Here is a 17,569-nt window from a genome sequence, read left to right as displayed (position 1 = left end):
GCCCCTGAAAGCTCATGCAGTCCTTCTCCTGCCCCCACCCACCCCAAATCTGGACTAGGTACTTCTCTCCTGTCTGCATCTCTATACTAGCACTCATCATCATAAGCTATAATTGCAAACAGGGGATTCTCTTGAGGACTGGAGCCGTGTTTTGTTTCTTTCTGTACCCCCACAACAGTGCCTGGCACAAGTAGGTGTGGAATAAATGTTGAGTGATTGAATGAATGGCTACATCCGTAGGCAACAGACAGAGCTACCATCCTATACCCAACTCCCCAGAACAATTTAAACAGAAAATATCACCAGATAATATAACACAAAGAAAAATTATCTTTACATCTGAGAAGTATAGTCATATGAACAGACTGACAGCCTTTCCTCTTTGTATTTCGTCACTTACACACAGCCATTTATATGGCCACCTCATCTGCCTGGAACACAGCCAGCTGGTAAGAGAAGCCTTCCTTTAACAACTGAAATAGGTGTCATCAAGCTCATACATCATAAGAAGAGCAACCCACCCTCTCTCTCAGATTTAGGTATTCACTTTAGGTTAATTCTACAAAGCTTGACCCATGAGGGGGTATGTGTGTGTATGTGTGTGTGTGTGTGTGTGTGTGTGTGTGTGTCGAAGAAGGATCATTTAGTAAAGAGGTAAAAAGCTCAATGTAAAGAGGCTTCTATAAGGTAAAAATGAAAAATATTCATGCTAATTACTTTGTATTCTATACATTATTAAAAGGCAGGGAGGTATTTTGGTTGATGTAAAAAAAAATAAAAGGCAGGGAAACAGAAATTTTATAAAGGTTTTCTCTTTGGTGACTATGGTTAAAATGAAAATCAGAAAGTGGCTCTTAAAGAAATAAGCTTTAGGTATTTGAAAAATTCACTTATGTGGAACACTTTGCTTTCTGATGTTACAGGAAAATGAGGTGCATGTATGGGTAGTGAAAAATTCACCTATGGACACATTGTGCAGAGAAGTCAAGCCTCGTACCCTCCCTTCGGGAAGTTTCCTGTGGGCAGGAGTGATGTCCCAAGTCAGACACCTTTCAGTTATTGAGATTTACATCCCCCCCAGTCTATATCCAGTCTTCAGACACTTTAAAAACTTTGGATCAATTAGTCATTTTTCCCTTCCTATTTTTTCCATTGTAACTTTGGACTCAAGCTGTCAAGCTTCCCAGGCACTTGTTGCCATAGGAGACTCTGTTTGTTTAGGGTGGAGTAGTTGTTTTTGGCAGGTTAGGGGAGGAGCAATTAATTCTAATAGGTATATAGTAAATTAAATACTTGCGTTGGCCCAATCTTTTCTCTGTATTTATGCTCCTTTTTATAAATTCCCTTCTCTTCCTGGATGACCCTTTAAGAACATAAAAGAAGCAGCTTCTAGAAATCATGCCCAGGCTATAGCCATCGAAGTCCAGTGGGAGCTAGAGAAGGTCACCTAGACCATTTTTGCTCTTTTCAACATATCTTTCCTAATGCTCTTGAGATGAGAAGCCATCCTTGGGGAAGAGGTTGGAAAGAAAGATTCCCTAGGATCTTTTATTAATCCATTCAAATGTCTAAGTTGTCCTTGTGAAAAGGAAGATCTTCTTTAGATCTCCCTTTAATCCTCAATATTGAAGACCATACTTTTATATGTAGGAAAAGTATTTTGGGTGTTCTTTGGATTTTTATAGACAATTACATGAAAAAGAAAGAAGGAACAGATTAAATTTTGCCAATGAATCAGTCAGGGTTGGAGGAAAAGTAACAGATGCAGTGTTAGATGAGGAAAATATACTCTGAACACTGGAAAAAGAAAAAAGAAAACTCTGGGGGAATCTCAGTGGATGTATCTGGTCCTCCCAGGAGAACCCAAGGGCATTTATAGATGTTAAAGATGGAGCTAGGTGTATTTTGATTCCTATTATTTGGCTGCAGTTATATATTCAAGTCCTGATTGTATAGTTATTTCAAGTTCTCCAGAGCCAGAGTAACTGGCTCCAGTGTTAAAGACAAATGCTCATCTCAAAATCTTTGTCTTCTATAACAGTGAGGCCTGTGTTGAGAACAGAATTCGCTTTCACTTCCTGCTCTCAACTGACATTGCTGTGCGGATGTGTGACAGCTGTTGAGTTCCACTCCACAAGTAGCAGCTTCTCGGGGGTTGGCAAACTGGTATACATCTGGAATGATGTTCAAGTGACCTCAGGACCCCATAGAATAAATCAAAACATTGACGTCATAACTTGGATGGGCTCGTTTTGATGTAACTCAATTGCTGAAAATTATTTAATGGCCATTTTTCAGTTTAGTGATCTATCTCATCAAAGCACAGTGAAATAGGGAATAGTCCTTCTATTTGACATTTAAGGAGGGTGGGGGAAGAGAAAGTGATTTGTTCACTGTGAACTGGAAGGTGGCCTCAGGACTCAGGAGTCTACTGACTGTCTTGGGGCCCAAAGAATTTGACTATGAGATGTTTCCTGAGGCTTCGCAATTGGGCGTCCACTCAGGATGGGGAGCAGCTAATGTGATTGAGCAGGTGGGCTGGCTTGGCTGGTGCATTTTCCAGGAGGCCATGGGGCACTGTCTTCCTCCAGGAGTGGTTCTAGAGAAACAGTGCATTGGGCTGCTGAGCTATTTTTTAACTGCTTGTTGCTGTTCTTATCATACATTCCTTTTTGGGGTGAAACACTGCATTAACTCTGGTTTGGCCTAGGCCCCTTTCCAATTTTGGTTCCTGTTAACTTGTAGCAGTAACAGGAGTAGATGGAAACTGTTTGGCTTCCTCTTCTCTAACCCTGTGTCTAGCTGCGGTGCATGAAGTAGCTGTACACGTGGGACGAATTTGTGTTTCAACACTGGTGTCCAAACCCTAGGACCACTGCACTCTGGATACACATCTTTTGAGTCTTTAGAGCAGCCCAGGACTATCAGGGTCTCTAAGTACAGGTACCAGCAGAAGAGGTGAAGGTTATGGTTCTTAATCTGTGAGAAGCAGCAAAAAGTCAAGATACATGACTTCTAATCCCAAACTCTGCTTGACCCTAGCTGTGTGACTTGGAGCAATTTATGTCATCCCTATTTATCCCAATTTCCTCACTGATAAAATGGGACTTTTAAAGCCAAACTTGTATGGGGCACAGGTTTTCCTGATGATCAACAGAGTTAACGTGTGCGAAAATATTTTGTAACCTACCTAATGATATAAAGACCTACTATTACGAGAAGGTGAAAAGTTAATCAAGGAATGAAACGAACCATTCTGGACCCTAGAGTAGGCCAGGAGCAGATGCTAGGTGTGAAATTTGACAATTCCTTAGATCCAGTGGTCTTATCTTGAGACTTTTCAACTTCTTGAGAATGTTAGGTCACCTTTGACCCTGCCCCTTGGGTGCTCTCCCATAATAGTGTCTCGAGTTCCATGGATTATGTTGGGGGTGGGATGAATGGAGAAGAGGGTGAAGCAGAGTGCAGTTGTACTTAGACACTGACTTGCTACCTCCTTATCAGCCTTTCCAAGCAGATGGTTGGTGTGATACTATCAACAACCGGGCCTACTGCCACTACGATGGGGGAGACTGCTGCTCTTCCACACTCTCCTCCAAGAAGGTAAGTGAGGGCTCCTGGGAGTGGCAGGAGAGGGCAGCAGCTCCAGGAATAGAGGCATGGGCTTTGGCTAGCTCTGCTTCGCGGTGCACCATGGTTTTTCTTCAACAGTCAGGAAGAGGGAATTGGGACTACCCTGGTGGCACAGTGGTTAAGAATGCGCCTGCTAATACAGGGGACATGGGTTCGAGCCCTGGTCTGGGAAGATCCCACATGCCACGGAGCAACTAAGCCCATGCGCCACAGCTACTGAGCCTGCGCTCTAGAGCCCGAGAGCCACAACTGCAGAGCCCATGAGCCACAACTACTGAAGCCCAAGCACCTAGAAGCCTGTGCTCCACAACAAGAGAGGCCACCACAATGAGAAGCTTGTGCACCACAATGAAGAGTAGCCCCCGCTCCCCACTACAGAAAGCCCGTGCAGCAACTAGAGAAAGCCCACGCAGCAATGAAGACCCAATGCAGCCAATAAATAGATAAATAAAAATTTATTTATCTATTTATTTCTTTTAAAAAAAAGAGGAGGGAATGATAATGAACAAACGTGGGAGCTTCTACAGTGACAAGATTAAGGATAGTAATTTTAGGAAAGGTTGTTAGAAAACACTCATCTCTCATTGTCAATCCTGTAACTGCTTCAGAAAAGCCTTGCTTCTGCTACTTGGAGACTCACACCTGCTTATCATTGTCCAGAAAACATTTCCATCAGCAGGGAATAATGGCTTCCATCCCTTGGGGAGGCAGGATTACTCATGAAGTGATATCCGATTATTATTACTCCTCATAGCTAAATGAATAACCCTATAACGTGTATTACAGGCACACTGAAGGTGTGTGGTGAGTAGGGTGAGTGGCCACCACAAGCTAGCTGGAGCACTCCCTGGACTGTATCCTGAGCAGTAGTCCTTTTCTCAATGCCTTTTATACTGTTGCTCTGGGCTCTATTAAATTAGAAGCTATGCTCAAGCTAAGCCTATAAAATTGAACAGGCTGAAAATGGAATAATATGGATGAAAACCCAAGGGCTCCAAAGATATCTGATGCTAGTTGGCCGATTTGATGAATCAGAAATACACAAGAGCTAATGTTTCCTTCCGTGTATGTGTCTCCACGATAAAGTCATGTCTGCATGATTAGTGCTACATGGACCTGAATACTGCTCCTATTGGCTCACTCTGTGCCCGGCACTGTTCTCACATGGACGTGCATTAACTTATTTAGTGCAGAGAGCTCAGGGGCTCATTGTATCACTGTTGAATCTGGCCCTCTTTTGCTCTAAAAAGCAGTAAATCCCAAACCATGAGACACAGATCAAGAGCTTGGATTGCAAGTCAGACATCATGCCAACTAGTTCCTGGTCTCACTTGAAGAAAGTAACTGGTCAAGGATCCCATTTCTACCCAGGAAGGCATTAACCACTTTGGAAGAAAGCAATCAGTTCTCTCCCCATCTCCACCTCACACTCAGAAAATCTAGGGTTTGCCTTTCATGGATTTCAGTGCTTGTGGCCGGTATACACATGAATCAGGATTGAAAAAGTGTTTCACCCCTGTTGACTCCTAAATTACATTCAATTCATATGTGAAAATATGCTGGGAAATTTCTTCAAACCCCACCATCCATTCTCCAGCCCACTTGCCCAATCACCAAGCCCATCTCTTCAGTGTACTTGGACTATTAAATAATATGCCACTCTGTTTTTGTTTCATTTGACTATCCAAATGCCCCAGGGGCTGAATCTTTGCCACTTTTACGTCATGTCTCCTGAATGCCCAATTCTCTCTGAAGCTAACTATGGACACTCAAAGTATGATTATCTGTTGGTAGCAGTGCAAACAGGAAGAGAGCAACTTTTGCTGGACCATCTCTGGCCTGGAGGAGGAATAATTACACAGCAGGAAGGCAGTGCAGCCACAGACAATGGGTAGAGAGATGCATTGTTTCACCAAGCCAGAGTATATCCTGGGTTCGAGAAGGGCAAAATCTCCAGCCTGTGAAGATGAAAGAGATGATCCTATGGCCCCAAGAACACCAAAGGAGTAGAAGACATAGAGCTAGGTTACAGAGCCTTGGTTTTCCAGGTAGTAGTGTCATGACCTTGAGTTAAGTCACCCTACTTCTCTTCACCTTCCCCGTAAGAAGAAAATACTAACATTCATCTTACCTACTTTACGAAGATTTTGTGAAGATTGATAAGAGCAACAAAAACATTAACAGCAGTAGTTTTAAACATTAGTGGTAATGTGAGGAGGAGTAGTAGTAACAGGTGTTAGAGGTGCCTGGAAACGTGTGTTTAGTATCCATCATCTTATTTAAACCACACTAACACCCTCTGGGGTAGTTGCTGTGTCCTCCCACTTTATATATAAAGAAAGTGAAGCAAGGAAGGTTTACCTTGCATAAGGAGACATACTGTGTAAATGAAAGAACTGAGTGTTAATTTCGATGCTGTGATATTAACACGCGATCCCACATTTCTGCTGGGACCAAGGGAGAGAAGTAAAAGCTGGTTGAAAGTGTGATGCTTGGTGCCAAAATAAGTGATTTCAACGTCTCTTTTGATTTACCCTAGGTCATTCCATTTGCTGCTGACTGCGATCTGGATGAATGCACCTGCCGAGACCCCAAGGCGGAAGAAAATCAGTAACTCTGGGATCAAGCCCCTCCTTCCACTGCCCTGGAGGCGGTAAGAAAGAGAGGCCTCCCCGAAAGGAAACAGAAGGTGAAGAAAGAAGAAAGGTCATGAAATGTGGGAAAGAAGAAGAACATGAAGGATTCTATCAGAAATGCAAGAGGATATTTATAGGTGCCAACTGTTGCATCGAGTAGCCCAAGTAAGGATGAATCACAGGCAAACTTTTCTTCAAAGAGGCAGTTGATTTAAAGTGGAAAGAGAAATATGATAGATATACAAGGACGCTCCTCCCCCATTTATAGTCTATTTAATCCCAACCTCAACTCTTGCCCTGCTCCCCACTCTGCACCCTGCCAACTATTCAGCCCCACCCAACTTGTAAACCAATACCAAAATACTAGAAGAGAAGGTGCCAGGGACACTCTGTTAATACCCATTTTGAATTGATTGTCATCTTTCAGGGCTCGTGGAATCTCAGCTGGCTCTCTCCCTTTCTTTGTGTAGTCTCCCTTAGTAATAATGAGGTTAGTTATTAATTCTTTATGAGTATTTAAACATAATGATATAAATATATTATATATTATATTTTTTGCTGTCTATTAAGCTAAAAATTATCCATTGTTCCACACATGCTGCTGTGAAGTTCACGTCCAAAATGAATGCTGAGGGTTTGAGGACCGAAAGACAAGTTCTTCTGCCATCTTTCTATTCCCAGGGATTGGCAGGTCGAGAGGGAACTGGGGAAGGAAAGAGAGATTAGATGGAGTTTTTCACGATCACATCTCAGCTAATCATCTTTTTATGACCTGGGAGCTGAGCCTAGTTTGAGGAGATGGGGGCTTGGAATGATAATATTAAGAGGCATGGAAAAGTGGGTGGGGTAACATTGGTGATGGGTCCAGGAAAACTAGACTATGGTTCTTGAGTATCCATCCAAAAAGAATACATTCTCTTCACTTCTCGGAACTCTTCCCTGCAGTTGGTGAGGCCTAGGATTTTCTGCACTTCTGCAGGTGCCTGTTCCAAGTGTGGCTCTCAGCCAGTCACTCAGTCAACAAGTCTGCATGCAGGCTCACTCTCCCATCACCAGGATTACAAGAACTCACGCATTCCTCATTCTAGGCCTGTGGTCTCCCCTTTTCTAAGTTCCCAAACCTGGCCATCATTCACAGCCACATGACCTATTGTTGACTTTCTGGGGGAAAAGAATGTCACGGAAATGACATCGGGGAAAGGTGGGAGGAGATGGAAGAACAGGCGGGGATGGAGAGGCCGAGGGAGGCCATAGACAGGGGAGAAGTCGGGGCAAATCAGAGCCTGGGGCCAGAGGGTGAAGTGAGTCAAGGAGACCCAACCTTGTTCCAGTCTCCGCAGCAGAGCAAAGGGGATCTTTTGAACAATGCAGAATCGGAGGTAAATTCTATTCAAGTGGGATGTGTCAAATCTGTGTCCAGAGAGATCCCTTTGAGAAATCTATGAAATATGTGGAGCGAGGGTGACACTCTGTGGGGAGAGAGAAGAATTTCAACAATTTAGGGTCCATTTTGTCATCGTTACCCTTTCTTGCCCAATAGATGGACTGTACCTGAGATGACCACGTTAACCTGCTTCTATTTACGTCCCTGTCCGACTCTTTTTGCATGTGGTCTATCGCAGTTGTTTTTAAGTGATGATTTATGGATTAGGCCTTGGAGAAAGAGAGTAAGGAGCTAGTTTCTTGTTCAACATCCTAGTTTACCATCTCAGGAAGGGAAGAACAGGCAAAAGTTCAAGGGCAGCCTTGGTCTCTTTGGGTCGCCTGCTCTTTGGCTCTGACCACAATTTTCTACTCTCCCCAGCAACTCTGAAGCAATGGCTGTGCAAATATCGGTAAAAAGAGGAAATGCTTCCCCCACTATCTTGAGCCAGACTTCATGTAGGAAAGAACAACATTCTGGAATGGAATGAAAAGAAGAGGATATACACATACTTATCTGTGGGGATCTGAAATGAGGGTAGCAAAGCCCCTGGGGAAGGGAAAGGGCAGAGTCTGCCCATCCAAAATACTCTTGTTCTCTGTATTTCTAGCCATTCCTTACCTGGGTTCACTGTTAGTGCCCCCAAGAAGAGAATATTTATTTCTGGGATTCCGATAGGCTTCAATATGGAAAGGACAGTCGAAAAGTTTAGATTCTCCCTTTTAAAACAGTGGTAAGATCCTTATGCAAATTTCTTGACGCATATCAAACTCTGTGCAGGGGAATCCAGCCATGTCTGAGCTTGAGGCAGCAAAAGAGTTGTCCTGGGGGTTGCCTGGCTCCAGAAGGCTCCAGCCCCCCAGGCCCACCCCCAGGAACGCAGAGCCTGTGGTTCATGCCAGCGTGGGTCTGGGCTCAGTTTCCCCTCAGGAGGAACAGTGAGCACATTTCTCTTTTGTACCTCATTTTAAAATAGTTTATTCTCTGTTGGGGATATCTGCATCCCATCACTGCCCTGGAAAGGTGAGAGGAGGGTTCTGGGGTGGGCGGGGGAGTGGGGCGGAAAGCCTCTCAGGCTGCAGGCTGCCCAGCCCGCGTCAGCCCCGACCACTCAGAGACGGCAGGTTCTTCCAGCCTTCGTCCCTGGAGCCCAGTGCTTCAAGCGCCTCAGGTCGCTAATAACAGTAAAGGTCTGAGATACCACGGTCACAGATCCCCAGTGGATCTCAGCTCACACTCGCTCCATGTGGTGGTCTGCATTCTGCTGCTGCCCCCTCCATGGGGCCACAGAGGGCCTCTCCCAGAGGCTCTTCCATTTCCTTCTTCCAAAATCACTTCTCTGTTTCCTCTTTTTCCTAGTAACCAGGAGCTCTGGGGTCCAGGTTGCCTAAGGCTAGGTGACTCTGATGATCAGTGTGAGAGTTTCCAACCAGAGAGACGAGAGGACAGAGAGTGGTCAGCTGGCAAACTCGTACACGAAAGTAAAGAGCTATCCTTGATTCTCTCCTTTCCTTCCCCCCCATTGCAAGACCTTGGATTTGGCATGTCCTCTCCCTGTGAGATCATTATTGAGTGCGTCAGTTAGCACCCCAAGGGGATGGCTTGATTGGGAACACAGTGAAAGGAGCTGATCTACTGTATTGTAACGTAAAACAGCTACCGTCAGTTATTTTGTAAGACTATAAGATGTTCATTAAAAAATCAGCACACAAAATGGAAAGTGTCTTTGGTGTCTTATTCTTTGTTTAAATCATTCCATCGCTTCCAAATTGCTTTTCATTTGCTTGTGCCAGGTCTGGACATCCATCATTGATTGATTGGTGATTCCTTTCAGTCACTTGAAAACTATTTATTAAGTAAACAGTATGCATCAGGAAGATAAACATGGAAGTTCACGAGAAGAGATGACATATACACAAGCAGTCATGTCAAGTGCCTCATGAGTCGTAGGAATAAAATGCAAGAATCATTTACTGTTCGGGGGAAGTAGCATCACTCCTGCATGCCAAAGGGAGGGAGTATTTGAAAGATGGTCCATGAAGGATGCATACGAGCTTGATAGGTAGAAATGGAAAAGGGGGAGGGGAGAGTCCAGGCAAAGCGAAGAACAGGGCTGACACTATGGAAGTAGGAAGGGGAAAAGGCTGGGTGCTAGCAAACGTCCCTGGGGCATCCAACTTAGCTAGAAGGTAGAACTCAGCTCACGTGTGCCCTGCATTTGGCAGACACAATCAGATTTAATCCTCACAAACAGATCTGCAACTTCCATTGTTTCATTTCGCAGATGTGGACACCAAGCGTCAATGTGTAAAGAAAGTTCTTTAAGGTCATGTGCCTGGAACTAGAGACAAACCTGGTTCTGTGAGACACCAAGATGTAAGAAGGAAAAGAAAAACGATGGTTCATAGGATGGGAGAAAGGAAAGGAGAAGTGGAGAGAAATGTCAAAGACGATGCCTCAGTGTTACCTTTATACCCTAAAGATTATCATCACTGACAGAAAAGGGAAGCCAGGAGGATCAAGCTGTTGAAAGAGGGTATATTTGCTTTTTGATAAAATCAGTTTAAAAGCCAGGTAGATAATTAGTTGGAAACTTCATGTAAAGCAGGGTTTAGCACGCTGGAGGAGGCTTCTGCAGCTGGCGGCAGCTTGCCAAGGTCTCTGGCCCTGCTGGGTACCACCTGGCTGCCAGAAGGGCTGGCGGGTTATCTCAGCACTTCTATGAGCCATTTGGGAAGGCCTGCGGAATAGATAGAAATGTGAGCTTGGAACTTGAGAGAGGGGTGTGTGACTAGAAATAAACATTGGAGAGTAAAAATAATGTTACCTGACATTTTCTTTATGGCTTGTAAAGTAACTTCATATGCTTTATTGCTACCCACGGGTTAAGCAGAGGAACCTTTCTTTTTCCATTTTACAGATGAAGAAACTGTGTATTGGAGAGGCCGTTGAAAAATTTAAGTTCATATTACTAAGTGCAGGTTGGGATGGGAATCCAAGGTTTCTGTCCCCAAACGTGATGTGCTTTCCACTACATGAAGTTCAGCCCACTAGACCCAGAATGAACCCAGACTTTCCCAGTTGAAATGGGAAAGTTAAATGTCTTTTTACTTGTTTATGTTTCAAGGTACTCATTGGCTTCCCAGTGGCTTTCTTAGTTGCTGGTGGTAGGAAAACTGAGAGCAAACATTCTAGAGCGTCATTCCAGGGCCCTCTGCTCATGCCAGGCCCTGAGTATAAGCAGATGCCCTGCACATGCCAGTTAGGCCAGCTGGACTGAGACATCTGCCAAGGCCGCCTTCTCCTTAATAGCATCCCCAGGGAGAGTCCTGGAGAGAGACTTTGCACCTCTGGTTTCCATTGATGGACAAACTTAAATGACGTGATATCACCCATCAGCTGGGAGACTCACTACTCTTAGATTTCAGCCAACCAGATGATGAAGGGCTCAGAATGGGGAGGAGGGTAATATGGTTTTTCACTTATAAATAACTCCAGGGCATCTCTAGCACTGGCTTTGGGTCACCTCCTTTTACGTCACCCCAAGAAGACCACTGGTCCTGGACCGCTAACATTTCCATTTGCCCAATGGTTGGCTCAGAAAAAGGGGTGGTGATGAGAATCTTATATCTCGTAATATATGTCCACACCCATAAAACCTACACATGCCCTGGGTACTTGGGTCTGGAACAAAGTAAGACTTGTCAGAGAATAATGATTGTTTTCAAGTGTGCGTGATTTGCTGATGATCCCTTTGTTCGTTTTTCCCTTGATCCTGCCACTAGATGCTTGGGTTATGTTGCCAAGTGTTAGTAAGAACTGGTGTGACAATGGCAGAGTCCATTCTTAAAAGGATCTACAAGTCAAATCTGATTAACTTTCCAAACCAGTGTAATAAAAACCTTCCCAAGCCCTGAAAGATAGTCCAGACCAACTACAATTTGCTAATGTTCTTCAAATCAAATTTGCTTCTCAGGATAATTTAATACAGGCAAGCTTCCTTTGTTTTGTCTTTGTCCACATAAAAGTCACTTACTCAGATGCAGAAAATAAATAAATAAAAGGAGAGTGTTGAATTTTTAACGACTGCCAATCACGTTGTGTCAATTTGCCTTTCTCTCCCTGAGATAACGGCTATCCGGCTATCCGAAGGCAGCTGCTTTGTAAAAAATGTTTGTACACAGAGAAGTTACCTATTTAAGTCTCACAAAAGGTTATCGAAGTTCAAGAAAGTTCCCATACCACAACTCGACGTGCAGTTGAGAGTGCTTTCTGGAGAGGAAAGCCAAGCTGTGATAGGACACAAAAAATTTCCAAGGAATGATTTTGTTGGCAATGAATGAATCAATAACCTTTAGTATGACCTGTAAGAGAGTTCCTGCAGCTTCTTCAGATGCCCTGGGAAGTGTTGTTCTTGCTTTCTCTACTTTGCCAGGTGACCCTCTAAAGGGACCTTAACTTTGAGAAATCAGACCGTGACTGAGGAGCAGTAAAACGCTTAACAAAAACGAGACATGAGAAGTATTCAGAGAGGTACAAAGATGCCCGAGGTGGCGCAGCTAAGTGGCAGACCCCTGATCTGGATCCTTGGTGTCTGGTGCTAGGGTCTGTGCTCGAACAGAACACTCCCTCTCTGAGGAAACCACACACATAAAGCACAGGACTTAGATCTGTGGGTTCTCGGGCTTGAAAGGGTCTCTAAAAGACTGAATTATTCACGTAGTGTTTCTCACCATGGGTTGTCCTGCCTAGTTATGAATCAGTCTAGTATTAAGGGAATCACTGTCTCCCAGGGCTGCACATTTTACTTCTGGACCTTTCTGACTTTAGTGAAGCAAAAAAAAAAAAAAAAGCCCATATCACTGGTGGCATCAATAAATGTTTACTGAGCATCTATTCTGTGCCAGGTGCTAGGGATACAGCAGTGAACAAAACAAAGCTCCTTATTTGGAAAGAAGTTGGTGGAGACAGACTGTATATACAGCCATAATCTCCAGTGAAGAGTGCTACAAAGAAAACAACGGTGCAGTCAGTGGGGAAAGGAGTGGCCGGGGTGGGGAGGGGCTAGTCTTTACAGGGAAGGTCCATGAATGCTTCTCAACAGCAGGAAGTGATGGAGTGAGCCCGGTGAGTACCTGGCAGGGAGAGTGAGCCAGCACAAGGAGCAGCAGGGGTGAGGTGGGAGAGAACTTAGTGTGTCTGCAGAAGGGCAGAACAAGGGAGGCAGGCCAGGGCAGAGAGGGGTGGGGGATGGGGAGGGTCACAGAGGGTCTCCTTAGCCACGGTAATGAGGCTGGCTTTTACTCAGAGGGAACTTGTTCCTCACACCAGTTTCTCTGTATCTGCACATAATCCATTGCATCTCCTTCCTAACTCTCACATCCATCCTCCTCCTTTCCGTGTGCCTTCCTCTCACCCCGGGTCAGGCTGCCATCGCCTCCTCAACAGCCATGGTAATGTCACCAAGCCAGGTCCCTTCTCCTGCCTCTTGCCCCGTAGTCCACTGGCACATGGCTTCCGCATCATTCCTCCTAAAACACAGCTCTTGTCAGGTCACCTGGGACTCAGGGAACCAAGTTCACAGTGTCTTCCTTTCCTGAAGGATCAAACCAGTCTCAGCACAGCCAACCTATTACACCGGCTTCCCGCTGCTTTTGAACTAGAGGTCCCGCCCCCCCTCCCCCCCATCAAAGAGGATGCGCCCTGAGCCCCTGAAGCTCCTGCTTCTGTTTGTGCCATTTCCTAACCTGGACACCCTCTCTCCATCTCCACATGCCCCAAATCTGCTCATTTCCCAGTACCTTCTGGTGTTCTTCAGTTTCACGAGGTTGTCTTCCTTTCCTATCTGATGAGATTGACTGTGTCCATGGCCCCTTGTCCTTTCCCAGGATAATCAATCTGGTTAACTGATGTTTTGTTAGCTGTGTTCTGGTCTTTCCCTCCTAATCAGTTGTAAACTCTTTGAAGCCAGGTGAACTCAGGGCTCCATTAGGCCATTTGATACCTTTTCTGAGAAGTAAAAAAAAAAAAAAGGCACCCGTTCATCTGAGTGAAAGCAAACCAGTGTCAGAGACCACAGCTTGAAAAATATAGCAAGGGCTGGATTTCGGTCAATATTCACCCCTTGGAGCAGGCAGTCTCAGGCAAGACACAACTTCACTTTGCTTGGTGGCCCTAGAAACACTATCTTACTTGGTTTTGGATCTCTGCTATTGCCTTGCACAGTACCCTGCCTGAATAAAACCTTGAAATTTGCTGAATTGAATCCCAATCCTGATTTTTATGAATGTGAGAATCAAAAGCAAAGAGGATATTGTGTTTGGGGTTGGAGATGGGTCGGTGGGTCTGTGGACACTTAATCTTTATTCTCTGACTGGTTCTTTAACAATAGTCCGAGGGCTTCCCTGGTAGCACAGTGGTTAAGAATCCGCCTGCCAATCGCAGTTCAATCCCTGGTCCGGGAAGATCCCACAAGCCATGGAGCACTGAAGCCCATGCGCCACAACTACTGAGCCTGCGCTCTGGAGCCCGCGAGCCACAACTAATGAGCCTGCGTGCCGCAACTACTGAAGCCCACACTCCTAGAGCCGGTGCTCCACAACAAGAGAAGCCACCTCAATGAGAAGCCCATGCACTGCAACAAAGAGTAGCCCCAGCTCACCACAACTACAGAAAGCTGGCGCACAACAATGAAGACCCAATGCAGCCAATAAATAAAAGCAAAAACAAAACAAAACAATAGTTGGAGCAATGAGAATAACACAGGGCCAACACAGAAGACTGTGGGTTGTGGGTGCATAGTATCAAAATGACTCATTTTGAAGATGATTATTGAATTCAGGATTTGTCAGTCAGTTTTATGTTGAGGTGTGCTTAGCTCAGCTAAGATATGCACATTTTGGTTTTAGATGTGTTAGGAAGAAGTAGCAACTGTTGATCAGGCAAGTTAGAGAATCTAAGCGACAACCCGACTTGAGATGAAGTTATGACCTTGAGCAAGTTATTTAATGGCTTAAGATTCAGCTTTCCCATCTGTAAAATGGAATGATAATTCCTAACTTAGAGAATTTTAATGCAGATTTAGTACAGTAAACATGAAGCCCCTCCCATAGAGGCACTTTTTAAATGGTGGTTATAAGTATTGTTACGCGAGATCAAAGAAGTATCCCTGGTACAGAAGAAACCAAGAAGAAACAGAGTAGTGGGGATGGTGATTGGCTGGCTTTTGAGTTTCCACACACTTTCTGGCCTGTGTTGTGAATTATTCTAATGGGTGTTCTCTCTCTCTCTCTCTCTGACACACACACACACATACACATCCATATACACATACTCAAATGCTCACATGCAATTAAGTGTTCCATGAACCTTTGGCTATGTTTTAAATATAATTTCATTTAAAGCCATGCTACGTGCCAGTTTGAGGCCCCAGATTAAATAGTTAGAATGTGACCCTGATTCCAAGCATTAAGGGGAGGAAAAAAATTGTTTAAACTATGTCAGCAAGACAATGTAATTTATTCACAATATTAGAGGGTCATGCTGATGCCAGAGCGTGTCCCGGGGTTCTGCCTGGGCAGAGCACTCACGAATAAGCAATCTGCATCCACCTATACTAACTGTAGTTTTAGACAATGTACCTTCATGAAGTAAAGAGGGCTCCAGGCAAGCATCGGGGCTTGAGGAGAGTAACAGGTTTTCCTCTAGATGTAAATGAAGTTCCTGGAGGTATGAAGGCATCCAGACTTGACTGTTTCAAAGTAAGCTTTGGTAGAAATGGGAGGTATTTATATATTCATCTTGCTTATTCAGAGAGTAAAGATCTCAGACTGAAGACCTAGTGTGGACTCCCAGTTCAAGGATATGTTGGGCAGAGAAGCTTCTAGGCTTTATAAAGTGGGGATGAGTTTGTATTTGCAGGGCTGTTATGAGCACTCGACAGGGTAACCTCAGTAACCCTCAAAAGCACTTGGTATGTAAAGTGCTGCACGTGAGTTTCTTTCCCATAGCACAGCTGGAGCTCAGTAAATACTTATTAATAATAAATATTTCTTAGTGAACAAATTTCCTTCCTTCTTTTCCACTGAAGTGCCCAATATCATCATATTAGCATTTCAGTTGTACTTAAAAATCTCACCCCTTGTTTCCAGTTTCCATTCATGCAATAGCTTAGACAAGAGTTTCCTCTAAGCTAGTTTAGGCTTCAGGGAAGAGGAAATAGGGCAGAAAAAAGTTCTGGAGAAGGGCTGAGTCTGGCAAGACCTGCAAGTGAAGGCAAAGTCAGATTCCAGCAATATCTTTTCAAGGCTCTAGGGGGCACTCCAGGCCTCCTTCCTCATAGACAACTTGGCCAGCAGTGGTCCATGCTAGCTCATCCTTATCCTGGCTACTGAAGTCGCATCTAAGCACTGGGCTTCTGACACAGACCCTGCCTTGACCTCAGGCTTTTGTGTGCTCCCTAAATCCAGCTCTCCAAGTCATGCCAGGACCCCTTCACTGCCCTCATGGTTTTGTCTCTCCTGGCACCAGCATCTTTCCAGACTTGCCTCTTCAACCCACTGCCACCCACATTCCCGTCACTAACACATACCACGGATCTGTCTCCTGTTTGATCCAACTGTGAGAATTGTGAGATCCCAGGTCCATCCCCACAGTGAGAATACCACCTTGGAGAAGGGCAGGAAGCAAAGGAAAAGACAGAAGTGAATTTTGCAGGCAAGAACTTTCAAAGTGCCTGCTCATACCCTGAAGAATGTCCGGTTCAGATTTTTAGGGGAAAAAAAATAATTTGTAGATCAAGTCTCTTTTGGCTCTTTGTGGAGTTTTCCAAATTTCTTCTGGGAGACCCTGTTCTGTGGCCGGGGGAATAGGAAAACCCACACCTGGGAGGCCAGCTTGTCTTTTCCGCACCTGTCTTCATCCTGAGGAGTCCTGAGAGGTAGGGCGGTCCTTGCTCGTGACCTGGGCCCAGGCTCTGTGGGGAGAATTGAAGCTTCACTCAGACATTCCAGCGGCTGCTCAAACCCAGTGGCACTTCGTTAAGCCCTGGGCCACACCCTCTCCTTTGAGTGTTTGCTGGTATTGCTGTGGCAACAAAATGCCCTTTCTTTATAGTCCTCTCTCCTTGCCCCAGGCCAGTCAGGTCCATCACCAACACCTCTACTGTGGGCCTCTTTAGATTCCTTCCTAGTTGCCAAGGGGACATGGAGGCTACAGGGTGAGTCCCAAAACATCTTCTCCTGTCTGATACCCACGAGTGAGACTGGAAGGTCCAGAGATCTGAATTGCATTAGACTGACCTTCTAGATCAGGGGTTACCATGGTGTAGACACAACAGATCTGTGGGTGTGGTTGAACACTTCTGTTCTAGAAATGCAGAGACATCTGTGTAGCTGGAATGGTCTGTCTGAGACTACAACCAGGCTGGAGGGTGGGAGTGACTCTTACGCTAGTATAGATCAAAAAGTCAGTGAGATCAGACATGGGAGGAATTCCACTTCCATGCGTGCCAATAAACTCATGTCACAAGAATCCTTGAAAGTGCATAGGCCCAGCTCCCTTGTCACGCCTTCTCCACGGCAGGGACTGACGCTGTGCTGAGGCCCAGGGTGAAGCAGCAGGATGTGGACACGTAAAGATCGCTGGGTCTTAGTTGCTGAATTTGCTGCATGCGAGGGAACCCCAACCCCCTCATCAGCAAAACAAAACAAAGAGAAACAACAGACAAAATAAACAGTCAAGTTGTGCTGTTGGTTCAGTTCAATCGCCATGTTGACCTGATACATGAGGGTGAGTTAAAGATTAAGTGCGGGTAATTTTTGAGTCACCCTCATAGGTTTCAAGTCCCAGGGTGAAGGGAGGGTGAGGAGACATGGCA

General features: G+C 45.0%; 1 protein-coding gene across 1 annotated transcript in view; it reads left to right on the top strand.

Moving 5' to 3' along the window:
• Positions 1–9,396, top strand: part of PAPPA2 (pappalysin 2) — a 266,326-nt gene extending 256,930 nt beyond the window's left edge. Inside the window, exons 21-22 of the mRNA XM_057730056.1 lie at positions 3,505–3,603; positions 6,173–9,396. Coding sequence (XP_057586039.1) covers positions 3,505–3,603; positions 6,173–6,247 — 174 coding nt within the window. The 3' untranslated portion in view covers positions 6,248–9,396. The remainder of the gene's footprint in view (positions 1–3,504; positions 3,604–6,172) is intronic.
• The last annotated feature ends 8,173 nt before the right edge of the window (positions 9,397–17,569 follow it).

Source organism: Hippopotamus amphibius, chromosome 3, assembly GCF_030028045.1.
Source record: "Hippopotamus amphibius kiboko isolate mHipAmp2 chromosome 3, mHipAmp2.hap2, whole genome shotgun sequence".
In the NCBI taxonomy this organism is placed as follows: domain Eukaryota; kingdom Metazoa; phylum Chordata; class Mammalia; order Artiodactyla; family Hippopotamidae; genus Hippopotamus; species Hippopotamus amphibius.
The sequence above is the reverse complement of the archived record's forward strand: the minus strand, read 5'-3'. Positions and strand labels throughout refer to the sequence as shown.